Here is a 27113-nt window from a genome sequence, read left to right on the forward strand (position 1 = left end):
TACCCAGGTCAACCTGATTGCACGTCTATTCTTACCTCAGTGTGAGGCTCTGGATCATGACCTGGTAGGTCAGCTCTGAGTTTGCTAGAGAAAACCGTCCTAGCTATTCCAGTCCACACTGTGGGGTACTTGACATCATTAAAGGTATCAGACTCATGCTGCCCAATGAATAGTTGGTGGCTGATGTTCTCTTTGCCACAATTCTTCCATCTACTCTCACATCTTCAATTGTGTTTGGGGAATTGTGGAAATACTTAGGCAGTTTTATAACAAATGCTACCAGTTAGCATTTGGTTTTGCTACCTAGCTGCCAACATTTTCCAGAGCCACTAATTATTTTCTTACAGCTAATTAGTTTATTCTGGTTTCCCAATACCAGATGTACATTACCCATACTAGTACACTCAATGCAAGGAAGTTTCTCAATGAATGGAACTAGACCAAACAATAGTTTAAACAACAACAAAAACCAAATGTTTATTTTCCCAACTGCCCAATAGAAGCCTGTTAGCATTTCCCTAGCCTCAGGTCCTTAGCTCCTCCCACTGGCCCCCAGATCCACCCATACCTAATGAGCCACTCCTACTCACTACCTAACTACTTCCCCCCCTTTTATCTCCCTAGAGAGAGAAGCTGCCACCTGGATAAGGTGCAGACACCATGTAGCTCCCTCTCCCCCGGGAACTATGGCCCCACTAATAAACCTCCTTATGAACCTTCTTCTCCTGCCTGTGATTTATCTCTGCATGGTCCTCTGGGATGGCCGAGACCTATGTTTCAAAGCCCATTAGCCTGGGACCTCAAGCCACAGTGCCAAATAGTAAGGGAAACTTGAATTGCTATACTGTGATACTCTTAAAGGGTAACTACAAGTGTCATAAAGGATAATATAAATTAGAATGCACGTCTGACCAGAAAACTCAAACTCAAATCCAAGAAATGTTTGAAGCTAGCCAAGAAAGAAAAAGTCCCCAAAATTCCAACTCCAGAACAACCAGCAACAACACACCTGGAGGTGTAGCTCAAATGGTTAAGTGCCAGCCAAGCTAGAGCCAACCATGAGGCCTTAGTTAAAACCCTGACAGTGGCTAAATAAATAAATAAATTTAAATAAAGCTTAATATCAAAATGTACTAAGCTAAATGAAAAAACTTTGCTTCTTTCAAGACTGTAAAGCAAATTGTTATATAAAGCAGAGTTGACACATTACCCAAATACACTATTACAAAAAATTTCTACTTGTGATGTATAAAAACACCCAAGTTAAAAAATTCTGGGGGCTGGGGATATGGCCTAGTGGCAAGAGTGCTTGCCTCGTATACATGAGGCCCTGGGTTCGATTCCCCAGCTCCACATATACAGAAAATGGCCAGAAGTGGCGCTGTGGCTCAAGTGGTAGAGTGCTAGCCTTGAGCAAGAAGCCAGGGACAGTGCTCAGGCCCTGAGTCCAAGCCCCAGGACTGGCCCCCCCCCCCAAAAAAATCTGACTTATCTGAACCCTTAAAGGATGCTTAGTGTTTGAATCAAGACCAGTGGATTGTTTTCCACAATGCTGGGGGTTTGAACCCAAGACCTCACACATTCTAGACAAAACTTCCCCCAAAGCATAGGTTAACTGTTGCTTTTCCAGTCTATTATTTTTAGAGGATAAATAACTGATTCTATAATCTATTTTCTGACAAGAGATCCAGGAATATTTTGTTCACTATGAAGAGTTGGTCAAAACCTTGAACTCAGAGTTTTGTTTTTCCAGCTGGACCTTCAGACCATCCAGCTATATGTCAATCCTCCAGTTTCTGATTTGTGATATTGCTCTGATCTAAATAACACATTTAAAATTCTTCATAAAAACCCAAATAGCTCATTTTGTCTTACAAGTAGTGGATGGCAAATTATCACCCAAATAGTTAACATAAAACCTTAAAAATTGTGACAGTACATTTTTCTATTTTGTGTTAGGAGTGTTTCCTTATAATCACTAAAAATTTCAGTTGTTGGCTGGGTATGGCGGCACACACCTTTAATCCCAGCACTCAGAAAGCTGACAAGAGGATTGCCATTTTGAGGCCAGCTTGGGCTACATGGTAAATTCTAAACCCAGGTACACACACATTTTCCTCCTGTTACAAAAAGGAGAAGAAAAAAAAACAATAAAACACATTTTAGTTGGTAACAATAAAGCAACCACCTGGGAATGAAACAATGCTTAATCTTGATTTACATCATCCAAACTTTTCAGGGAAAATGTTTCAGCATTAAGGTATTCCTAACAAGCTATCCACTCTGAGGTTATTTCTGCAGAAAACTTGCTATCACAGGTTATCTGGATTTTTGTGGGTTATTTCTGTCGGTCATGGGGCTTGAACTAAGGGCCTGGGCACTGTCCCTGAGCCTTTGTACTCAAGGCTAGCACTCTTATCACTTTGAGCCACAGAGCCAGTTTTCTGGTGGTTAAGTCTCACAGACTTTCCTGGCAAAACTGACTTTGAACCAGATTCTTAAGATCTCAGCCTCAATAGGATTACAGGCATGAGCCACCAGTGCCTGGCAGGTTAACTGTTTTAAAATAACACCTACTTGGTAAATGTTTAGGTACCTGTTTTTTAATCTGCTTCCAGTTCTGCATATTAAAATGAAGATTATGGAATGTTTATCCTAGCTTGCATTTGTTTTGAATTGAACTACTTTTACTCTGGAAAACCCCCTTAAGTACTAGAAATCTGCTTTGAAGTACTGGACAAATAACCTATTCCAACTACTCACATGACACTATTTTATACCTCAAATTTCTGGATTCCTGGCTTTGAATATGCCAAACAGACAATTTACTACAATCCAATTTTCCTGGTTCTCAGAAATCTTCACTCTTGCTCAGAACATTTTCATTATGGGAATAAGGAATGAGACTTAAGTAAGATTAAGTGCTCGCCTGAAAACAATGTGCTAAAATTCAATTACACTAGGACAAAAAGAATTGGTAATTTTTTTTTTTTTTGACTAGGGGTAAGGGACAAGGCAAGAATGCAAACAGCTGTTTAGGCAACCAGACACCATTGAAGCATTTTTTAACTTTTAAGATGACATTGATTGTGCTTGATAAGCCTTCCAGAAGTGGAAATATAAAGGATAAAATGAATGCTTTCCCCCAAAAAATGCTGGTGAAGATGCAGGGAAAAGGCATAGTAATATACTGGTGTATAAGCTAGTGTACCACTAAGGAAAAAAGTACAGATTCCTCAAAAAAACTAAACATGGTTACCTTATATACAACACTAGGTTTGAGCATTTATCTTAAATACTATAAAGATAAAAAGAAGTTCAACACCAGTGGCTCACTCCTGTAATCTTAGCTACTCTGGAGGCTGAGATTTGAGGCTCTCACACTTTTGAAGCCAGTCTTGGCAAGGAAATCTATGATTCTTTATCTCCAAATAACTTCCAAAAAAAAAAAAAAAGGCCAGACATGGAGGTATGGTCCAAGTGATAGAGCACTAGCTTTAAGCAGAAAGATAGGGGATAGCACCGAGGCTGAGTTCAAGTCCCAGAACCAGCATCAAAAAGAAAAAGATAGGGCTGGGGATATGGCCTAGTGGCAAGAGTGCCTGCCTCATATACATGAGGCCCTGGGTTCGATTTCCCAGCACCACATATACGGAAAATGGCCAGAAGTGGCGCTGTGGCTCAAGTGGCAGAGTGCTAGCCTTGAGCAAAAAGAAGCCAGGGACAGTGCTCAGGCCCAGAGTCAAAGCCCCAGGACTGGCAAAAAAAAAAAAAAAAAGAAATGATAAGGAAAGCACCTGCACATCCATGTCCATCACAGCACAGTTTGTAATAACCAAGTGTCCCATAATACATCAAAAAAGGAGTATTATATATACAACAGAATTTTATGCAGCCATCAGACAAAATGAAATTACTTTATATGTAGGGAAATGGATCAGAAAAATATACTGAGCCAGCTAGGCACTAGTGGCTCACTACAGGCCTATAATCCTAGCTACCAAGGAAGCTAAGACCTGAGGATCACAGTTCAAAGCTAACCTTGGTAGAAAAGCCCATGAGACTCTATCTCCAATTAGCCAGCAAAAAGCCAGAACTGGAGGCATGGCTCATGTGGTAGAACAAAAAAGCCAAGCAAGGAATACAAGGCCTTGAGTTCGAGCCCCAAGACTGGCACCAGAAGGGAAAAAAATTGTTGTATGCTTCCACTTACATGGACTAATCAGAAAGCTGTAGAGGTACAGTACCTATACAGCTACAGGAGCTGTCAGGAGCTACAGAAGGAGAAATAAGAAACCACTGCTTAATAAAAACAGGTCTGAGATGCTGAAAGTATTTCAGAGCTGTAAGTGGCACATTATGAATGTACTAAATGCTAATGCATTGTTTTAAAATGGGTAAATTTATTTTATGTAAATTTCACCGCAATTAAAAACTTCATGTGTGCATAGATGCAACATTGCAATAATCACAAAACTGCAAACAAGGTAATTCTTCAGAAGTGAATGGCAGAGCAGACCACTGTGGGTTCACAAGTTCAACACTACTCAGCAGTAAAATGGAATGGACTCTGAAAAACACACCAAACAGATGAATTGTGTGGACTGAGAAAAGCCAAACCCAATTACATCAAGTCTGATTCTCTGTACATATCGAACTTTCTTGAACCAACACTAGAGACACAGAGAGTAGATCAATAGCACTGAAAGGAAAGGAGGTGTTTAGAATGTGATACTTACAGGACTGGAAATGTACTTACTTCACTTAACCAACAATCAATTCACAACTGGGTGGAAGTGCAAGGGACATTCTGCAGTAACTTTCAACCATATAAGTATTTATGATATAAAATTAAAAAGGTTAACTTAGAGACTGGGAATATGGCCTAGTGACAAGAGTGCTTGCCTCGTATAAAGGAAGCCCTGGGTTCAATTCCTCAGCACCACATATATAGAAAACAGCCAGAAGTGGCACTATGGCTCAAGTGGGAGAGTGCTAGCCTTGAGCAAAAAGAAGCCAGGGACAGTGCTCAGGCCCTGAGTCCAAGGCCAGGACTAGCCAAAAAAAAAAAAAAGGCTAAAGTTAAAAAATTATCAATGTCTTAGCACACCAAGGTCTGTGAAAATGTTTCAAGTTGAAAGGGAGGCACATTTTGTTTCAAAATAATTTGTCATGTGATAAGAACTGCATAGTTATCTTACTAAACTGTCCTTTGGTTGAGATTTAAAGGAAGGTCCTGTATTAACACAGGGACAGAAATAAACTACAAGTCTGAAATGCCTGGTTTTTTTTTAGTAATGATTCACTTATGATTTAATAATTTCTCACTTTCCCAGGGGGAAGTAAGAGCAAATAGTAAGAGTGTTGAGAAATTGAGAGTTGAAGTTGAGAGTTGAGTAACTCAATTTACCTACATAACTTATATAGATGAGTTAATAGTCTACTCCAGAAATAAGCAATAGAAATCAATAAGGTAGAATATGTAATTATTTAAAATTAGGTAAACAAAACAGCAGCTGTTACCACTTATGACATTTTATTGGCATATGACAATTTACAAGGATCCCTGTTATACATCACATTGAGTATAAATCGTTTAGCCATCTACATTCATCCTTATTGGGTAATGTTTTTTTCTCAAATTATAATTCCCAACAATGATTTCAACTGTGACAAAAAGGGAACAACAGTAATTCCTTGAAGTGGACTGCGACTGGGGAAAACATTTTGTTTTGTTATTAAAATTCCTAGGATGTTGAAAAGCATACACACCTAAGAATTGAGACATGGCCTTCTTAAACATCTTTCTTATTTTTTCTGGAAAAATCCTTTGGTTCATTTTTATTTCTTTGCTCTAGGCAAAAGAAAGTATGTTAATGCAGCTATCCGAGTTATTTTCTGGCACTTGTAATCTAGTTAACTTTACCAAAGGAACCAACTCAGCTTTAAAACGTCACAGTGTAGAATTAAAATTGTGGCTTAAAAAAATAACACACACTACTTCTTTATATGTTTAGCTCTGAAAAACTTAACCATAATGGTGTTATACCATAATGGCAGAATTCTCATTTTCACCTTACTCTACAATGTCTGGGAGGATACTCTTCTCAACTTGAAGACAATGAAAGTAACCAAAGGTTATAGCACTGTATTTATAAAGCTTGCCAATTTCCGATAAGTAGTTTCTCAGCAAATTCCACTCCCCCTCCCCACTGTCTTAAATAGAAAAGCAAAACCTGCACACTTATAAACATGCATAGATTCAGTGTCTAGCCAATTAATAACTTTTATCTGTATTCCTGCAAACAGAATGGTCATGAAAATTGTGTGAGGAGCCAAACCCATGCTGTTTTAATATTAGTATCATTCTGAATGCAAAATTAGTTAAGACCAGAATAATGCAACACATAATTGGCTTTCGTGGATATTCACTTATTCTGATTCACAAATTTCAGAAGCAATTGGAAAAAGTCATACAATATTAAGGATCTTAAGCCAAAGAAAGCATATGCTAACTTTGGTATCGTTGTTTTGTTTCTAATACCTCCTAGCTAAAAATCCCTAGCTGTCATTAAGACACACTGCAAAATCACCAAAACTGAAGATTAAAGAGCCATACACTTAAAGAGCTTTTTAAAAGCCTACATTAAGTGAGCATTTTTAAATGCAAAAATATACAAGTAATCCAGCCGAATTCAATGAATCTGACTTCCCTTACATATTAAAATAAAAAAAGACAACACTCAAGTTTACTATTTTTACTCCTTTAGATAAAAAAATTAACATTTAAGATTAGCTACCTGAAGAATAGAAAACATAAAGGCCATTTTACAAATTATAACTGAAATGGGGAGGGGATCAAGTTAGATCAATACTACAATGCTACAAGTTTCCTGACAAAATCTTTTATTGGTGACATTAGAACATGTTACTTAAAATATGTCTGCCACATCTTGTGATTACACTACAAACTAAGCTTCAGCTGTTGAAAAACTCAAATATTTAAGCTGTAAAATCATGTACTGCATCAAATTATTCTGCAGGATAAATCCCATCCACACCACACCAGAAGTACAGGTTTTGTTCTTTGAATATTAACATGGTCCTGTGGGATGAGGATTTTTGTTTCCAATGTCACTACAAACCAGTTTCCCTCTCAAATAGCTGATACTTAAGACCATGACTCAAGCTATCAAAAAATCTAAAGAGAATACTCAATTTTGAACTCAAATAGGAAAGACTCCTAAAAAGGGTTTTGTAGGCCACTGCTTGTTAAAAATATTTTCTCAAACCGTTATTCTAACTTAATAGAAAGGGTTTTTTAGCTATTGGCAAAGCTTCTTTTTCTTTATTTATCTGCAGAAATGTTAAGCTGGTTTGACCAAAGTAACAACTGTGGTATGTTTCAAACACCAGTCATCCCTACAATGTAGTGTTCAAATTAAGGATATGGAGTTAAAATTATTAGTGTGATCACTATAGACATTTTCTCTTTAAGGATTTATGTGTAGAGCTAACGTTTACTTCAGAATAAAACAGTAACAAACAGGGAGGAGAGAATCAGAACTTTCACAGAGCTGTACTTGACCATATCATATAGACAAAGCAGAATTACAATGCATGTAACAAAAACAGTAAAAGTTCTTTTTAAAAGTTGATAGTTACAAATATGGTACGTAACAATTTTCTACTTTATTTCAGTACGATTTTAAACATACAGTCTACTGTTTCTTCAAGGTATTTGAAGATTTTAAAACAAATTTCTAGACTACTTGCAAACAGTAAAATTTAAGTAAAATGCTTACATTCTTATATGAAAACAAAAATCAGGTTAAAAAAAACGGTGGGTGCAAGTTCTGCTCTCTGTTGCAATCTTACTTCAGAATCACTATTCCTAAAAGAGAAGCATAAAGATTAATAAAGATGTGAAAAATAGAAGTAAACTGTAATAATCATATGTTCACCCTGAACACATGCCAAACAATGTCAGAAAAGCAAGGAGTACAGTTTTACCTTTTCTTCTTTGCGTCTGTCCTTCTTTTCTTCATTATTTTCCATGGTCTCTTCTTCATCTTCAACAATCCCATCCCCTTGGTATTTGTCATGAGTCCATTTTGGACTACTACCTGATTTTTTGAAATTAAAGCGCCCTCTGCCACGCTGAAAAGTACCACGACCTCTTCCTCTTTTGGCCCAATAATCCACACCATCATCTCTATCATCATGCTACAGAAAGGTTAAAAAAAAGAAAAATCAATGAATCTTTCTTGTAAAGATGATTGGTTCTTCCATCATAAATCATATAATTAGTCCTCTGGAGATTAGTAATGTTCTAAAGCATAGTAAAACAGAAACAATGTAACTGATTTGTTTCCACAAAAAAGTTCTGTTGTCAAAGAACAATTACATCTTACTATTTAATAACCAAAGCACCAAGACAACTATTTGGGAAATCTCAAATGCTAAATTATTATATTAATTTTCAATATTCTGACTATTCTGGTTCCCATACTAAGTCTACTCATTATATTCCATTAGTATAATAACTCTACTTGCTATTATACACCATTACAGTGAGATAAAACAATGTATCCCCACAAAAATAGCTGTCATAAGGATGTATCAAAAAGCCACACAAGGGGCTGGGGATATAGCCTAGTGGCAAGAGTGCCTGCCTCGGATACACGAGGCCCTAGGTTCGATTCCCCAGCACCACATATACAGAAAACGGCCAGAAGTGGCGCTGTGGCTCAAGTGGCAGAGTGCGAGCCTTGAGCGGGAAGAAGCCAGGGACAGTGCTCAGGCCCTGAGTCCAAGGCCCAGGACTGGCCAAAAAAAAAAAAAAGCCACACAAGTACCATTGTAATACTGTAACTTTCACTAAATATGTGGCAAGAAAATGTCATATGTACAAAAACAGATTTTAAAATTTCTTCATGAAATTACAATCTGTCAATATAAATTCACAATGGCATAGTTACTAGTGTAATATGCCTTAGCTATGTTCTTCTGTACTAAAGCTATTATATTTGAACCTTAGTTTGTCATATACTTATTCTCTAACTTACAAATTATTCATAAAACAATCTACAAAATGGAAAAGTACTTGACTTTGTAGAAGAGTAAAAAATTATCACATATGCAACCTAATAAACTGTTGCCTACACCTTAGCATATTAACGCTTATTTTGTCACCCACAAAATGGTTTATTAAGGAAAAAAATGACTTAATGAAATTATGATTGTTTCCAAGAAAATAACCATAATGTAAACAATGCTGCATATCCTGTGGGATACTGATACTAATCAATTACCCAAGAGTTATTAAAACTTTTAAAAATTGTAGTTATGAGAACCTTTGTCAAAACATAGAACATGCCTTTGTGTATATCCAGTTAATGCAGATTACACTCTTAGATGACAAATACTGGGATAATATAAGAAATTAACAGACTACAGGATGAAAAGACTTCTAACTGCTAATCTTTTGCAAGGTAATGAAAGATGTATGTATGACTGTATGATGATTTCTGGAATTACCAAAGGTACAAATTTAAGTATGTCAGGAAAACATTGATTTCAAAATACACTTTATAAAACAGTATGCCACTCAAAAACATTGCCTACTCAATTATGTTATTTCATGTTCCCTTATAGCATTAATAGCCAACAAAATTCCTCTTGGGGAGAAGAAGCATGTAAGTTTGGAAGTAACAGTATGGTTTAAAATCATACAGAAACCACAACTGTATATACACAACTTCTTTGAGAATTTTATCTCCTCACATTAATAATGGGAAATCACCTTGATAGATAGAACAAAATGTATCAGAAAAGGTACCTGGCCTAGCATTGAATGGAAGATGACAATGATTTCTGAAGTTCTTTCTATGGGTATGCCATTAGTCTACATAACTTTACATGTATTTACTTACCTAATCCTCTGAACATTTATGTAAAAAACTGTTAGTATCCCTCTTTTATAGATAAAAAACTTAAAGCACATTAAGCACAGAATCCATTTCCCAGATATACTGGTGTCCATAAGTGATTAATATTATCAGGCAGCATAGAGTTAGCAGAAAAAGGAAAGGCAGTGGCAAAACTAGATGCCAGAGTTAAACTAGCAATTTATTTTTAGATGCATTACTATTTGAATCTTTAGGTTAAAAAAAAGTAACAGCTGGGGGATGGGGGGAGGTTGGGGAGAGGAAAGGTGGGAGAAAAATGAAGGAGGGGGTAACAAGTATGACAAGAAATGTACTAACTACCTTACTTATGTAACTGTAACCCCTCTATACAGCACCTTGACAATGAATTTTTTTAAGTAACAGCTAAAAAGAAAAACACGAAAGCTGGGGATCTCATGGAATCCTAATAGGTAGCTATTTAAATTTTTTATGCTGACCATACTCTTAATGCTCACATTCTTATATCCAAGACTTCTATCTCAAAATTTACTAAGATTTCTATCTCAAAATTAAAAATTATTTCACAGATAGCAAAGAACCAGCAGTTGTATATTTATGAACAGGTAAGAAATACGTTATAAAAAGAAGTCTACATTAGAATGAAGATCCTCTTATCTTTGTTACATAAAATAATCAACTTATCAACTTTTAAGGGACTTGAGTTATTCATCCTCTGAAGATGACATCAACTCAAAACTGGGAACTTGTCTACTTCAGTACTGTCCTGCTTATTATTATTACTTCAATCAACTCTTCATACTCACCCCATCAAGGTTGTTCTACCTAATAGTATCGTTCCTGGAACTCACATACTATTGACAATATTACCGTACCCTTTCTTAAGTTCAAATTTTTAACATGAGAGGTTTTCAGAATACAATACAACCAAATGCTACTGTAGTTATACATTACTTTCACAAATCTGGCTCTGGAGATCAATGTATGTGTGCAAATTATAACCACAAAATGGTCAAACTACGCAATGCCTATTTCTTTTTTCTGTAAAGTTTCTTTAGGAACATTATATGATGCGTTAGTACAAGTGAAACATTTAAACTCCTACTATACTATATAATATTAATATTTCATTGATTGGAGCATCATTTTTATGATGGTAAGTTATACTAAAAGAACCTAAGGGATATATAAGTTTAAATCTCACGTTTTTCTGACTTGCAAACCATTTTGGTTTAGTTTCACTCTCAATACTAACTTTCTAAACAAGTCATACTATCTTTACATAGGATGCAAAATATTTTAAATTCAAATTATCTATGTAAAATCCAAAGTTGCCATTTCATTAGATGTTAAGAAAAAAATAACTATGGGAATTATTTACAAAGAAAAATTTCTCTTACTTGTTATTTTACTCAGTACAATATGTGATACACGTAGATACTCTTTATACAAAGACCAAACTTTCAAAGGATAGTTCAGAATAGCAATATATAAAAGGATTAATTTTACAGATAAGCTGAATTTTTAACACACTGGCATTATCAATAAAACTGCCTACCTACAAGCCAACCTAAATAAAATGAGCATGTCTCCATTATTCTAAAAATCTTATTAGAGCAGAATCTGAATGATTAATAGCAGGTAGGTTTTCATAATAATTACGATCTACTAGCTCACTATTCACTTTCTCTTACTATTTGGCTTTTCATATTTCGCCCACTTGTCTGGCTTTTTTTTCCCCCCAGTCCTGGGTCTTGGACTCAGGGCCTGGGCACTGTCCCTGGCTTCTTTTTGCACAAGGCTAGCATTCTGCCACTTGAGCCACAGCACCACTTCCGGCCTTTTTCTATATATGTGGTGCTTAGGAATCAAACCCAGGGCTTCATGTATAGGAGACCACTAGACCATATTCCCAGCCTTGTCTGACTTTTTTAAAATCATTACTCCAGTCCCACATCTTTCAATCCCTTCTCTTCTAAGTACAAGATCTTATCATACCTGTAATGGCAACTTATAAAATAATGCTTCTGATCTGCATTATTGGATATATCTCTACTTGGTTTTCCTCAGCCACTTCATATTAATAACAGAATAAAATTCCCTTCTAAATGTAGTTATCTGTCCTCTAGAATTTCATCTTATATTCCTTCCTCTCACTAACAACATCCAACTATAGTTACATAGTTCCTATAAATGTTTTCTCATATTTTCTAAAATGTATTACCTTACTTCAAACACTCAGTAACTCTCAAATCTTGTAACTATCCTAATCATTATCCTTTTTCCAAAACTTACAATATAAATTTACAGCCAGGAAAGCACAATAGCTGGGTACAATGACATATATGCCAGTCGTATAGGCAATATAAGAAAACACAAATTAAGGGTCACAGTCCAGGCCTGCCTGGGCATAAAGTAAGACCTTATCTCAGAAATAATCAATGGAGAATGACAGACAGGTAACACTAAACAAGATGCATTCATCCAACAAGTAAATTGCATGTTCAACTGAAAGCCCTTTGAACAACTCTTTACAGATAATTAAAGAGGAGGAGCCAGAAGAGTAGCTCTAGTGGTACAGCACCAGCCTAACAAGCACAAGGCCCTTAATTCAAACTATAAAATATCATTTTCAAAAAATATTTTAGGGCGCTGGTGTCTCACACCTGTAACCCTAGCTGCTCAGGAAGCTAAGCTCTGAGGATCGCAGTTGGCAGCCAACCCTGTCAGGAAAGTCAATGACACTCTATCTGAAATTAACTTCCCAAAAAGCTGAAGTGGAACTTGGCTCAAGTAATGAGCACAAGCCTTTAAGAAACAAGCTCAGAGTCAGCACCAAGGCCCTAAATTCAAGCCCAGAATGGGCACCAAAAAATAAAATAAAAAGAAAATTAAGTATGTCACCAAACACCAGCAATCAACTCACATCTGGCAACTTAAGAGGCTAAAATCTAAGGATCAATGTCCTAATCCAATTTAGCCTGTAAAGTCTGTAAGACTCTATTTCCAATTTTTCCTCTAATAAAAATGCAGAAGTGCCAGGCACCTATAATCCTAGTTACTCAGGAAGACTGAGATCTGGGGACTGCAGTTCAAAGCCAGCCAGGGCAGGAAAGTCCAGGAGACTCTTTACCTCCAATTAACCACCAGAAAACCTGAAATGGAGCTGTGGCTCAAGTGGTAGAGCGCTAGCCTTGTGCTGAAAAGCTCAGAGACAGCACTCAGGCCCAGAGTTCAAGCCCTACAATCACCTCTCTCTCTCCTCCCTCCAAAAAAATCCAGAAGTGGAAGAGCGAAAATCTGAGGAAGAACACCCTGGCACTAAGTTCAACTCCCAATAATGGCATACAAAAAAAATGTAATGTTTATAAATAAAATCTGAAAACAAAAAATAGACCTTTTGAACGTATCCTTTTTATTTCTGCAATGTCAACTCAAACAACATACTCTGAGTTTCTCAGCAGAAAAAGCAAGTATTATGCATCATACACACAGAAAAGGTAACTCTTTCAATCTCTTGGCTATTAGAACAGTAAAAGAGACAAGCAAAAGTAAATTTTAAGTATTGTCAATTTTCTGGAGATTCACATAGTTTTACACTCCAATAAAGCAAGTCTGTCAATAATTCAGTTTTAATCATGAAAAGTCAAATTAAGAAAGCATTCTCTAAAACCTTACCATTCCTTCCTTTCTTCCTCCAACAACTTACATCTCAAAACTAGCCTCAGAAATATGCCTTCACTGAAGAGCTAGGACAAAGACAAATACTATGATACTTTTAACACTTGTCTTCCTCACAATGCAAGACAAACTGCAGAAAATTATAATCTGGAGATCTCAAAGAAACCATGATCTCTATCCTTCAAAATCTACTTCAGAGGCAAAAGCATTCTGTCAAAAAAAGATTAAAATCAGTGTATCCAGTGATAGCATTTCCCTTTTATTCCAATAAATATTAAGTAATTCCTAAGACTCTAAATCTTTTCCTGCCTTTCATTTAAAGAAATAGCTATGATGAGAGAAAGTACATGTTAACAACTATCTCCGTCCTATAGACAGATAAGAAGTATGTTAAGGTCAACTACAAATTATGTTCTTCTCTGAATGTTGCTTTCAAATGAGGTATATACTTTTAGTTTACCCTAATCCCTAGTCTACTTGTGATTTCAATGAAAATATAAACGGAAGTAAGGGACCCACATTTTCAACTTTGAATACTGATTTTTTTAATGGTTTCACAAGTTATGGTGAAGTCTCCTTGTGAATATCTGTACTCAAATGTATGTTCTAAAAATTAATGCAAACCAAATAAACACAGATTTCTAACACCCACCAAGAAGTACTTCTTGCTCTTTGGGGTATATTCTGGATCCCATTCCTCTTCCTTCGGCCTCTTTTGAAAAGTAGTATTTGAGTTGTTTGGACCAGTATTTGTCCCAGCAAAAACTCCTCTGGCTCTTCCTCTGCCTCTAATTCGAAACTGATTAACATTAACAAAATTGTTTAGTAATGCAGTCAAAGGTATTTAGTTACATGCAAACTCTAAATTTATTGCAGTAACAAACAACAAAAAATGTACTAATTTCCTACCTAAATATCTGAACCTCCCAGCCAATGAGATTGAAAAGTGGCCGATTTATACCATAGGCAAAAAAAAAGTCTGATACTCAAAACTGAGTAGGTTAAGAAAACAAACTAGGTGTTAGAAGGCTGCCCAAACCAGTATTTTTAAATAAAAATTCCCCCTTTTCTAGCCAAAATAGTTATCTAATTACTTCTGAATTACACAAACTAGAAGCCCAAAGTGTTCAACCACTTCTTTCACCATGTGAAAGCTCTTTCCCAAATGACCTAATTAATGAACACTACTAATACCCAACTGGATACATCTTAAGATAGAAAACTGAATCTAGAAATTAAAAAGAAGATAAACTACTTTTGAGGACATTCACTGTAGCAACTTTACACAGAGAAAATGTAGAATATAAGGGAAAGTTACATGATTTTCTGTAATACACGAATAATCAAGGATTTGAAGGGAATAGGCAAAAATGAAGTAACTGTAATATAGCGATGAACACAGCAGTATATTTGGCTTTTCTAAACAGCCTTTTGACCTGTATATACTGTGGAAATAAAGCTCAAACATAACTCTCTTTTACTTATAAAGTATCTAAGTTTGTATTGTACAGACTTCAAGTTCTCAAAGTGGCATTTATTATTAAAGAGAATACTTGAAATGCCATTTCATTTTCCAAGACTAATTCTAAGATTAAAAGTAAACAATCTCTAGATCATCTGTTTGATTTCCCATGTATACTATTCTAAGGTAAAAACAAATCATCAAAGGTAACTTTCATTACTTACAAAGGTTCCTCGTGGTCTGCTTACTCCTGCAAAGCCTGAGTACTCTTTCAGTTCATGATGAGTTTTAAAGTCTTCTTCTCTTTCCTTCTTACTCTCCTTTTCTTCTCTAGAACTGGGAGATGAAGGTGATGCTGAAGATGATGATGATCGAGAATGATCTTGTTCTCTACTTTTATGTTTACTGTAAAACAAAGGGAAAATGGGACCCTCTTTATAAACAATCAGGAATTCTGTTGGTATTACAATAAGAGGAATATTTTAAGTCAAAAACTATCCCCTATTAAAAATATTACATAAGTAAAATAATTTGGGTGTTAAAACTTTGACACAGTCTACATCCATTCTCCTTCAATGTTTTGTTTTACATCACTAATAACATAGTATAGCCTGCCAGTTAGAAACTAGTAAATAGTTTGTATACTTCAAGAATAAGGGTCAGTTCTTCAATATTTTAAGTTAATTTATAAAATCTTTAGGTAAAGGAAAAAGAAGAGTGGGAAAAAGAATATTCTAAAGGCCAAGTTTCAAAATAACTGCAGTTTGTACACCCTGAGTGAGAACAGTTTGTATGGTTTGGGCCGTAACACCAGTATAGAAATAAAATCATATGATATTACAAATACCAGTCATAAGTTTAAAAACACGAGTAAAATTCACCATGTACCTAATGAACAGCAAGAAAAACAATTATCTATAATACTTTGTATTCCTATTATTCAACTCTATAATGATAAAATTTACATGATTCTAATAATGCAACACCCGAAAAGGTCATACCTGGGGTAACTCTTACCACTGCTAACAGTATCCATGGAAACATTATTCTGAAAAACTAATACACATCACTATTTCTAGTCCTTCCTCCCCCCCCAATTTCTCCCATGTTAAACCACTAGAAATCAGTTTAAAATTTTTGTACTCTGGGTGTTATGAGTTGAAAAAGTGCGGAATCAAGCATAACGAACCAAAGTTCTTACACAAACTGTTTCTAGAAATGCACTGCATTGAAGTCCAACCTCCTGATGTAGCCTGGATAATAGGACACATTAATTTGTCATTTTTTTTTTCAGTGTTAGCTTGCTATTCCAAAGTTTTTGTCCTCATCCACCATAAGCCGTGTAAAAGACAAATACATTTTTGCTGTAAAACAAATAATTTTAATTGTTTAAATTTAAACATTCGATTACACAGTCAAAATTGAAAGCAATTAAGCTGACAATTATTTAAAGGCTAATTAGAAGCTAAGACCTAACACAGACAATTTTAACAATTACCTGTCATCTTTGTAAGATTTGTATTCCTTGTAATCTTTTGAAGTTTTTTCGTGCTTTCTTGATCCACTGGATTCCCTGGAGCCCTTGGAATCCCCCCGTTCTTTACTTCTTTCTTTTCTGCGGCGGTCAATGTCATGCCGAAGATCAGCAGAATCACACCTTAATTTTTTATCTCCCTATAAAAAACATGTAAAATATAGATTTCAGGAAGAAATGGAATATCTGTATATATAAATTTATGTATATATGTAGCTAGATTATATCAGGTTCTAAATTGGCATTCTTAGTGTAAAAAAAGAATGGATCATATAAATGTACTATCATCCTCAGCTTTTCTTAAAAATGTACCTATTGTTTTTACTAAACATTTGTGTAAAGAACAGTGGTTCTAAAAAGTAACTAAAAACTATATCCCACTTCATAGGATTTATTCAATAAAGCAATTCATAATAAACTTTGGTAAATGCAAAGCAAACATTTTTCCACTCAGTATATATCCTCATCCTTCCAAATGGCTTGTTTAAAGTAGTTTAACAATGATACAGTTTGCTATGATGAAGCCCTCTGCTTATAGGGGTAAAAGTATCCTAAAGTAATGGTTCTCATTAACTACACCAATTATCATCAAGCTTTTCCCAAATCAGTTGACAAACCCAATAAAAAAACACTTCAAAAATAAGATGTCTAATTTCCATAACATGCAAGAAAAATATAATTAATGAAACTAATTGAGTTTGAACAAGGTTCAAAACAAATCGAAAAGATTATTCGCAATCCTGTACTCAGTATCTTGGGCCATATACTGCCCTTTCTCAATTCAGGTATTGCAACGGACATTAGTTTAACTGGGTCACAGTTCACCTCCTTCTTGTTCCATTGCTTTTTCAAATACTATATAAATTAGGAAGATGAAAAGAAGCATCTAGGAATGAAGAGAAATTATACATCAGTAAGATGCTAAGCAATGTGGATATCCTTGCTAGTATTCAACAATTAAACGTATTTATCCAGGAAAGTTCAGCTTTAATCTTCATAAGCAATCATAATACTCAGAGTGTATATATAGATACACATATATACACAACTTGAAGATATATCAAGTTGTAAGAACTACTCACCTATTTCCTCCTAGGGAAACAAGGGGGGAAAAAATCTAAGCAAAGCAAACCAACTTCCTATTCATCTAGGTGTGACCTAGTCCACAGAACAACAAGGTAATGTAAGTAAACTACTGTGCGAACTGCAAATTATATAATACATGTTTATTATTCACTTAAAAAGATGAAAAGCAAAAACCAATGTCATATCCACTTGTCCATCTATCAGTTAGCACTACTCTCTCTTCTACATCGAAATCAGGTCTGAGTAATGAAAAGAGAAAATACTGTCAGAGCACAAGGATAGAACAGATTGTGGGGAAAATGGAATTACACAATACTGAATCCAAGATATTGAAGTTAAAAGGGGAAAAAAAAAGCATACACACATTTCAATGTCTGCTTTTCCAAAATCAATGTCCTATATACAAAGAAACTACTTTCCTTGTAAGCTCTACATTTCACATCCAGTAAGTTAATGACACACACCACTGAAAAATGTGTACACTATTATCAAGAACAGCTTCTGTAAAAGTGCTAATATTTTAAAATAGCTAAATTACTCCAACTCTGCAGCAGATGTAATTGTACTTTTTTTTAATCTCAAGAATCATGGTTGATAAAGTAATTGTTTTCCAAATACAGTTAAATACTGATGGCCATAACTGGAGATAGTGATCTTTTGGAAGTAATGCCTATCATTTCAAAACAGGTATGGGATCCCTTTCTAACTTCTCTGTACATTTTTACTACTTGACATTTTATGGTCCCTTCCATGAGCTAGTCTACTTAGTAAAAATGAATTATTAGCCATTGAACTCTTCTCACTAAGGCCCTTATGCATCCCACCCAAACCATCCCAGTGCTTAATCTTGTAGAGGCGTCTTTCTCAAATTTAAAGCCATTCCTTAGATAGACCAGTACTCAAATATTGAGTTTTTGTTATAAAGGCTCACCCATCCATCAGTTCTCATAGTGCACACTTCTTAATCCACATTAAAAATCCTAAAAACAGGGCTGGGGATATAGCCTACTGGCAAGAGTGCCTGCCTCGGATACACGAGGCCCTAGGTTCGATTCTCCAGCACCACATATACAGAAAACGGCCAGAAGCGGCGCTGTGGCTCAGGTGGCAGAGTGCTAGCCTTGAGCGGGAAGAAGCCAGGGACAGTGCTCAGGCCCTGAGTCCAAGGCCCAGGACTGGCCAAAAAAAAAAAAAAAAAATCCTAAAAACAAGTGGATGACTTGATAACCATATTATTGTATGCACAAATTTTAAGATACTCCTCTTACCTTAAAACATTACAGAAACATAATTTAGCATATAAACTGCTTTTATACTCTATGTCTACCCACTGATTCTTAACCTTTTCTTAGGTCTAATAGTTTCATTTTATTAGCATTTTTAGAAATTATTCTTGGTTTAAGATACTTTAATGTCACCTTAGTTTCTCCTAACAACACTATGTACACAACCATAAATATGATGCATTTACAGTTAAAAGTATTTCAACTTCATAAGAGAAGGTATTAAAAAACATACCTTCTGATTTTCTTCTTTAAAAACTCTTTCTTCCCCTGCTAAACGGGTATGCTTCCTCAGGGCACTTGGAGAGATGTCAATTCTCCTTAATGTAAAATAAAGTATATTTGTAGTCATAACAATTTTCTGCCTCAAAAGTATATACATCACTTCCAACTGTTATGAGAAAGCTAGTAATTATTTCTCTAAATTACTGTATTAAGTCTATTAATTACTTCACTTTTATGCCAGTCTTAAGGCTTGACATGAGTGCTGTTAGTGAAATTTTTTGTTCAAGGCTAGCATTTAAGCCACACCTCCACTTCCAACTTTTTGGTGTTTACTTGGAGATAGGAATCACATGCCAGGTTACCTTCGAACTGTGATCCTCAGATTTCAGGTTTCTTGGGTAGCTAGGATTACAGGCCACCTATGTCTGGTTAGTTTATTTTTTTATTAGCACATACATGAAGTTGTACATAAAAGGAGGGAGTTGTTTCATTCTCACACATATAAACAAGGTATCTGGATCAATACTGACCCTCTCCCTGAATCACTCTTCCTCCTCTCAAATCCCTATTTAAAACAATTTCAACAGACTTCACTGTTTTATTTCTACTTTCACAAATGCACCACAGACATCTTCAATCACCATCCTAGCTATTAGCACACTGCCCTCCAATGATACCTTCCAAGAGCCTGCATTACTTTCAAAACAACATTTCTACCACAAAAAGTTGACCGGTATTTTTTTCAATGTTACCATTCAGTATTAATCGTCATGAAATTTTATCCCAATATTCCCAATAAACAAACATGACTGGTAGTTTTTACGAGTCCTGTATTTTTACACACTTAGTGATCTTTAGTTTTATTCTGTGCCTTTCATTTTAAAGCTAATATCAACTAAAATTTCCAAGTGCATCCTTAGCAGTCACTACCAAAACAAAGCCTCCTCAATTAAGTAGTAAACACTGCATGCGTTACTTCAAAACCAGCATCACTTAATGACAATCACCCAACTAAGAGGACATTCTTCTGTAGATGAAAAACTGATGTTCAGAGATTAAATAACTTGGTCTCACTATAGAACAATCACCTGACTTCAAATTCATGCTGCTTTACCTCTCGCCAACTAGTTTAATAAACTTACTATGAATAAATTCAAGCATTACTTTTAAAGCATCCACTCCCCAAAACACTTCTGTCCTTCCCTCACAAGAAAACCTGGTAACTATTTAAATCCAACATTGCATAATAATTGTTAGCATATAAATGTTAACTGGCAAAAAAAATGAAGATGTCAAGACTTGGAAATACATTTATTCAACCCCCAAAAAAGCTGGAATGTTCCTTCCTGCATAATCTTCTAAATAAGTGCCTTCCTTTCAAATCATTTTTAAATACAAATTCAATACCACATGTACCTGTGTATCTCAGGGCTCTTCTGCCGAGCACTGTGCTCTTCAGTGGCTTTCTGATATGAAGTAAACCGCTCGTTCAGGGTCATTGCAGGTGATTTGAAGTATTGCTCTGTTGATTTAGGAGAAACACTGATGGATTAGGCAACTTTTAAAACAACACATCATTTGTGACAGAAGGGCACGTAGCAGGTGAAAAGAAAAATACTCTCAAGGAACCTAGCAGAAAAGAATCAAACGTGCCAAAACCTCTTACTTTCCTTTTTAACTTCATTAGTAAAGATCCTCACAGTTCCCTGTCAATATTATTCATAATCCAAGAGTAATCAGTAAATTAAATCAAGAATACAGATCCACTTTAACATACTACTTCAAACAAAAAAGTTACAGTGTGATGTTCTCATACCTTGCTTATTCATGAATCAATGAACCTACTTCATGTAATCATTTATAGAAAATAAAAAAGCACAAAGAGTTTGAGTAAACTAATAAAATTATTTTAAGAACTAAATTAAGATCAACAGACATGGCTTTTTATAAAAAGTGAAAACTGAACACTGCCATTCAACTGGAAAAAGTTTAAGTCAATTTACATTCACTAATCACTCCAAAAATCTGGCATCTTGGCAAACCTGACATCTCATATCCTTCCTTTGTCTTTCTTTAAACAATTTTTAAATTAGTAATATATCAATGATGATTAGTTTTTAACCATTTCAAGATATGCTGTAAATGTAAAATAGTAAGACGTATACATGAAATGTTATGAAGCAAGCTATCTGCTTTACAGGTCAATGTACATCTGTGTCAACTTACCGCCCAATATCCAGCACATGTCTCATAACCAATCATTAAAACTTGAAATGGCCACTACAAGGGTAGTGCCTCAATAATTCCATGAAACCCAGGAATTTGAGCTAGCAACTCAGTTTTTATGCCATTTTTGCCAGGAAGACAGAAGATTCAACTTTGCCTGTATCTTTCAACAGCTATTTTACTTTGAAACATGGATTTTTGCCATTTCAAAACATATTCCAGGACCTAGTTACAATGAAAAAGAAAACATCACTGGGCATTTTCAGCTCTATATAAAGAAAGAGCTGTTCAGACCGGTTGCACAACACCAATTATGAAACATAACTACAGTTCTTTTTTAAAAGTAAAAAAAAAAGGAAAATGAAAAAGGAAAAAAAATTATCAAAATCTGATCTCAAAATTCAATAAATTGTAAAGACAGGGCAAAAAAAGGCAAAAAAAAAAAAAGAAAAAATGTTAATGTTTCATATTTAAGGTACCACAGTAATATGGTCATAAACTGGTTCACAAACTTATAAGCAGCAAAATAGCAAATTCTTTTGATACCATGTTTTAAGTAATTACAGCCAAAAAAGAAACTCAGTAACTACTGTTTGAAACATCAAGGACATAAGGAATCCCTAGTGATAAGTTTCAACTACGAGTTACTATCATGACACACTTTAAAAAAAAAAAGAATTTTAAATACCAACAGCCCATAGCATGTCCTTAGAACCTATTAATCATAAAAATCAAACAAAATTTAACCTACTTGTCCAAAAAGTCATACTCAAAAACTTAAAACCAGAACATATTGATGCATATATAAAATCATTAGTTTAGTTGGTGTACACACTTATCTCTTGGAACTTTAAGGAATACGTACTATTAGGCACTGCATGTATAATCACTAACATGCTCATAGATTTCTTGAAATTTTACCTCTTTAAAAGTTCTAGTAAACATTCTCTGGCTTATCATTTTTAAAAATTAACAATTATAAACAAATTAAGTAACAAAAAGAGGAAGTAATACTGTTTCATGTGGTTTCAGATTTCTTCAATTAAATTTTATTATAAAATTTAAATTGTCTATGTTATAAATCTATGCCAACAGTACATTGTGACAAGACACAGGCATAATAAAGACAATCGTTTCAGTATTTCTACAGTTCATTTAAAAAAGATTTTCAGCAGCATATAGTGTTTATATTTTAAATGATACGTTTTCTAGCATTTTGGTCAGTTTTTCTTAAAATATCTTCAGGAGTTTCAATACTTGTGCCACAGAATTTTTTTCCAAAATTTTAATAGTACTGATGCATATCCACTAGCCTTGAGACATATTGTTAAATCTAATTACGTTTTTTATTTGCAAGAGATGTTTAATTTATGGTACTAAAGATACTATGCATACCTTTAACATGATGAACCAAGGACACAATGTGCTGTATAAAAGACTCTGAAGTGCTTTTGCTGGCCTGAGGCAACTTAATGTGGTCAAAGATGGACCGGAATTCTTGCTCCTTCTTGACAGAATGGACAAGTGTACTAGCAAGGAGCCTGTCTTTAGTCAAAGAGGCAGGTCTGGAACATATGAATAACAAACACACACACAAACAAAATACACCATTGGTTTTAATGCAAAAACTGTCCAGAAAATAAGGTAGCTGCAATACAAACTACCCACAGATTACTTACAGGGCATCAATGTGGAATTACCTGTTAGAATCATCAAGAGGAACAGGTGCCATTTTGAGTTTGACTTCAGGACGATGAGAATCACTGGCTATCATTTTGATCCTAAGTGGACTCTCCTCCCTGAAGGTAGATTTTTCTCTAGCATCCAGATTTTTATGTAGAGGGGGACTGTAATCAAAGAGGTCTTTGAGCTTTTCAGACTTTACCTGCTCAGGTGACTGAGTTTCTTTTTTTACTGTTATTCTTTCAGAACTTTTGTCATCTTCTTTGTGTTTATCTTTTGCAGTGGTAGGCCTTTCAACTACATATCCAGTCTCTTTAAGTTTATAACTTTTTTCTTCTCTAAATCCATCACTTTCTCTATTTCCTTTCAGTGAAACTTTGGACTTGTACTTGGGTCCTTCCTCCTCAGTATTCCGGTGAGATGCAGCAGCAAAACTTTTACCCTGATCTGCAAGGACTGATTTCCTAAACTGTCTATAATCCTCTGTTTCCTCTGTGTCATCCCCTTCTGAATCATTAAACTTTTGTTTTCCAGACTCTTTATCACTGAAGTAATCTAGGACTTCCTGATCTTCCCATTCTCCCTCTGTCCTCCCTTTCTCTAATCCTTTCTCCTTTGGAGCTTCTTTATCCCTAGTATTACCCCTATCAAGCAGAAATACTCTAGACTCTTCATCTGTGAACCTGTGAATAAAGAAAGAAGAGGATGGTAACTCTGAGTTGCATTTATTCTAGATCACTTGCATATATTTTAATGCATTGTCCTAACATCAGAGTATTAGTAATGAGAGAACACAGTATTGAAAAGTGCCTTTCTCAAATTCCTACTTAAAACTAATAACATTCACATAAAACTTGGGTTTCAAATATGTATTATACTTCCTGTTTAAGAAGTAAATCTACCCTCAAGAATCTCTTATCAGTCATAATCCTAATTCTGCAATAATAAATTCTACAGAGAACCTGTAAGATAAATTTCACTTCTGAGGCACAGAGTAGGCCATACACATAATCTATTATTTCTGCTTGTAATTATACTCAAAATGTCACATTTTCACTTAACTGTCACTATAAACAAGAGCTCATAATGGTAACAATGTTATTACTCTGAATCACAAAATGGTTCATAAAAAATTGTTATAGAAAATGATTCCTGGCAATATTTAATAAAAGCCAAATATAAACCCAATTAAAAAACGGAGGTCCCAGGCTTCATAGTGCTACCTGTTCTAAGTTCCTCATTTTTTAGCAACCAATTTTCATTATGCTTATTAGCAACTCTTGTCTACAATACATGACAAGAAAACAGTGTGAACAAGAAATGTTATTAGTATTACCATCATCCTTTCTAAAGCCAGACAGAATTTATTAAATATTGACAGGTAGACAATTTATAGTACAACACAATGTGTAAATGTAACAAATACTATTTATGTAGGTCATATGCTAGTGAAAGAAAAGCTTTCAATAATATCACAAAGAAAGTTCTGTATTTGGTTTTTACATGTATCATTGATTGTGCTCTATGTTATTCAATCTCTTTGTAACTGTTAATTCTGGACTAAAAATGGATAAAATTAAATGGGACATGAGTTATTGAAACACTGAACCTTTCAAAATTTTCTGAGTAAGACTGTGGAGTCTTGCCATAAACTAGGAGTAAAAACAACTCAATACATATTATGATGGAATTTTACTATAATCTCAACTCCTCCTTTATTACCTTTTTAAGAACTTTCCAGTCTTTGCAGTTTCCTGATCTCCATCAGGATAAAATGAAGAACGTCCCCTAGACTCATCTCTTGGAGCATTCTGTGGTGTGATTGTCTTTGCAGGGCTTCTTCGTGAAGGAATATGATGAATAGGACTATTCTGGGAAGGACTGTATCGACTGGAACCATTTCCAACAGAACCAGACCCAGATCTTTCAGGACTATGCTGAATGGAATGTGAATGCTGAGAAGGGGTATTTTTAGCAGAGTGGACTGTACTAAGCATGGGAGCATCTGAGCAAGATGAACTTTGACTAGGTGGTGTAGGAATAGGTGAAGGACTATGAGGTGACCTGGGACTGTTATCATAAGCTGAAAGACCAGGCCAAATATCACCAGATGTGGCTGATTTGTTAAACTCATCAATAGATTCAGATGGATCATGTTCAAATGTATCCTTCGGTTCCTCCTGTGATTTACTTTTCATCGGACTCTCTTCTTGAGGTTCCCCTTCAGCTTTTTTGGTTTGTTTTTCCTGAGACCCTCGTCTTTTAGAGACAGGAGATTTGCTATATGGGGATGAAGAACGAGATGATGATGATCTTGGAGACCTAGAAGACCTATATGACCGACGAGATCTGCTTCGAGATCTTTGAGAAGATACAGATCTTCTTTTTGGACTCCTGGAACGCGAACGGCCTCGTCGAGGACTCCTTGAGTGCCTTCTATTCCAAACAGGTCTATAACCACCACGATGATATCTACCTCCTCCTCCTTGATAATACCCTCTACCCCTTCCTCTGTACCCATAAGGTCGTCTCATTCCTCTATTATTTCTGTAATCTCGACGATAATCTCTAGAATATATACGATCTCTACTACGAGATCTTGAATATGTCCTGGAACGAGACCTAGAACTAGAAATGAAATAAATATCAATGTGAGAAAAATAAAGCATTTTCTAAAGCCTCATTTGTTTACTGTTTTAAGTTTTTTTTCTAAATATACTTCTGAGAACTAAGGCCTAAGAAATGAATGCACAGAAAACTGCACAAAAGGGCTGGGAATATGGCCTAGTGGCAAGAGCGCTTGCCTCCTACACATGAAGCTCTGGGTTCGATTCCCCAGCACCACATATATGGAAAACGGCCAGAAGAGGCACTGTGGCTCAGGTGGCAGAGTGCTAGCCTTGAGCGGGAAGAAGCCAGGGATGGTGCTCAGGCCCTGAGTCCAAGGCCCAGGACTGGCCAAAAAAGAAAAAAGAAAACTGCACAAAAGACAATTTATCAAACAATAGCATGTATCAGCAAATTACATCTAGGTTAGCCGTTAAAAGAGATAGTGTAGAAAAAAAATTTTATGACATCATGTATTATAAATGGAGAAAAAAGATTACACAATACTATATATAGTGAAACACCACTGGTATTCAGCAAAACTAGGCCTAGAAAATGAATATGAAAAAACCATAAACTAGTATTGACTTTTTAGTGGCTAGCCAGTTACTCTTTTTATTTTCAACATGTGGCTTCTACTTTCTGTGCTATGTCTGCATACTATTTGAAGAAAAACAACCATAGTTATAGTTTTTAATTAAAAAACAAAATAGTTAAGAGTCAATTATAAAACAATATAAACTATAAAACACTAACAATTCTTACATTTTGCTATCTTTTAATGGTATGGAACATACAAAGAAATCCATTCTATATTAGCATAATACAAAATAAAGATTTCGGATCTGGAGTAAGCTCACTGGATACAAATCCAAACATTGCTAATAAATTGTAGATGGGGAAATAATCAATCTTTTAAATTCTAAAATGAGGACAACAGATTGATGTCACAAAATTGGCCTTCTAGATGTATATAGCACTCAATATTAACTGTTATGATCAATTAAAAAATTCAAAAAAAATTCAAAGCACATCAAATTCACCATCAAATTCACCTGTATCTCTTCTTTCTAGAGTGTGATCTTGATCTTGATCGAGAACTAGACTGTGATCTAGATTTTGATCTTGAAGAATGTGATCTAGAATTGGAGCGACCCATTTCGTTTCTCCTAATCAAATGAAAGAATAAAAATGATTTTTTAAACAATCACAATATGCATGAAGTTTTGCTTTAATATTTACTTTATGTACAGATAACAACTAGATTTAGTCCAATTTGGTCCACTATCCCTGACTAAAATTTTGTTTTTACCCCCATGACAGGTGTTGTATACTGATGTCATAGCAAAAGATTTCTATGGATTAAACTCGTATATATCTCAGTCTATAAGGGCAAT

The 27113-nt window shown here is 35.2% G+C and overlaps 1 protein-coding gene across 6 annotated transcripts in view; it reads right to left on the bottom strand.

Annotated features, from left to right (window-relative positions):
• Nucleotides 1-5738: 5738 nt before the first annotated feature.
• Nucleotides 5739-27113, bottom strand: part of Bclaf1 (BCL2 associated transcription factor 1) — a 30483-nt gene continuing 9108 nt past the window's right edge. For 2 of the 6 annotated variants that reach the window (XM_048354145.1, XM_048354144.1), the window contains 11 exons: nt 26772-26885; nt 24832-25737; nt 23127-23792; nt 22822-22991; nt 20617-20722; nt 19211-19295; nt 16571-16746; nt 15297-15477; nt 14263-14409; nt 8014-8226; nt 5739-7894 (listed from right to left, as the gene is read on the bottom strand). In XM_048354145.1, coding sequence (XP_048210102.1) covers nt 7889-7894; nt 8014-8226; nt 14263-14409; nt 15297-15477; nt 16571-16746; nt 19211-19295; nt 20617-20722; nt 22822-22991; nt 23127-23792; nt 24832-25737; nt 26772-26875 — 2760 coding nt within the window. In that variant the 5' untranslated portion in view covers nt 26876-26885 and the 3' untranslated portion in view covers nt 5739-7888. Of the gene's footprint in view, nt 7895-8013; nt 8227-14262; nt 14410-15296; nt 15478-16273; nt 16437-16570; nt 16747-19210; nt 19296-20616; nt 20723-22821; nt 22992-23126; nt 23793-24831; nt 25738-26771; nt 26886-27113 lie in introns of those variants that run through there. The other 4 variants (XM_048354146.1, XM_048354148.1, XM_048354147.1 and 1 more) reach the window with 4 other exon arrangements.

Source organism: Perognathus longimembris, chromosome 9 (genome assembly GCF_023159225.1).
Source record: "Perognathus longimembris pacificus isolate PPM17 chromosome 9, ASM2315922v1, whole genome shotgun sequence".
Classification (NCBI taxonomy): domain Eukaryota; kingdom Metazoa; phylum Chordata; class Mammalia; order Rodentia; family Heteromyidae; genus Perognathus; species Perognathus longimembris.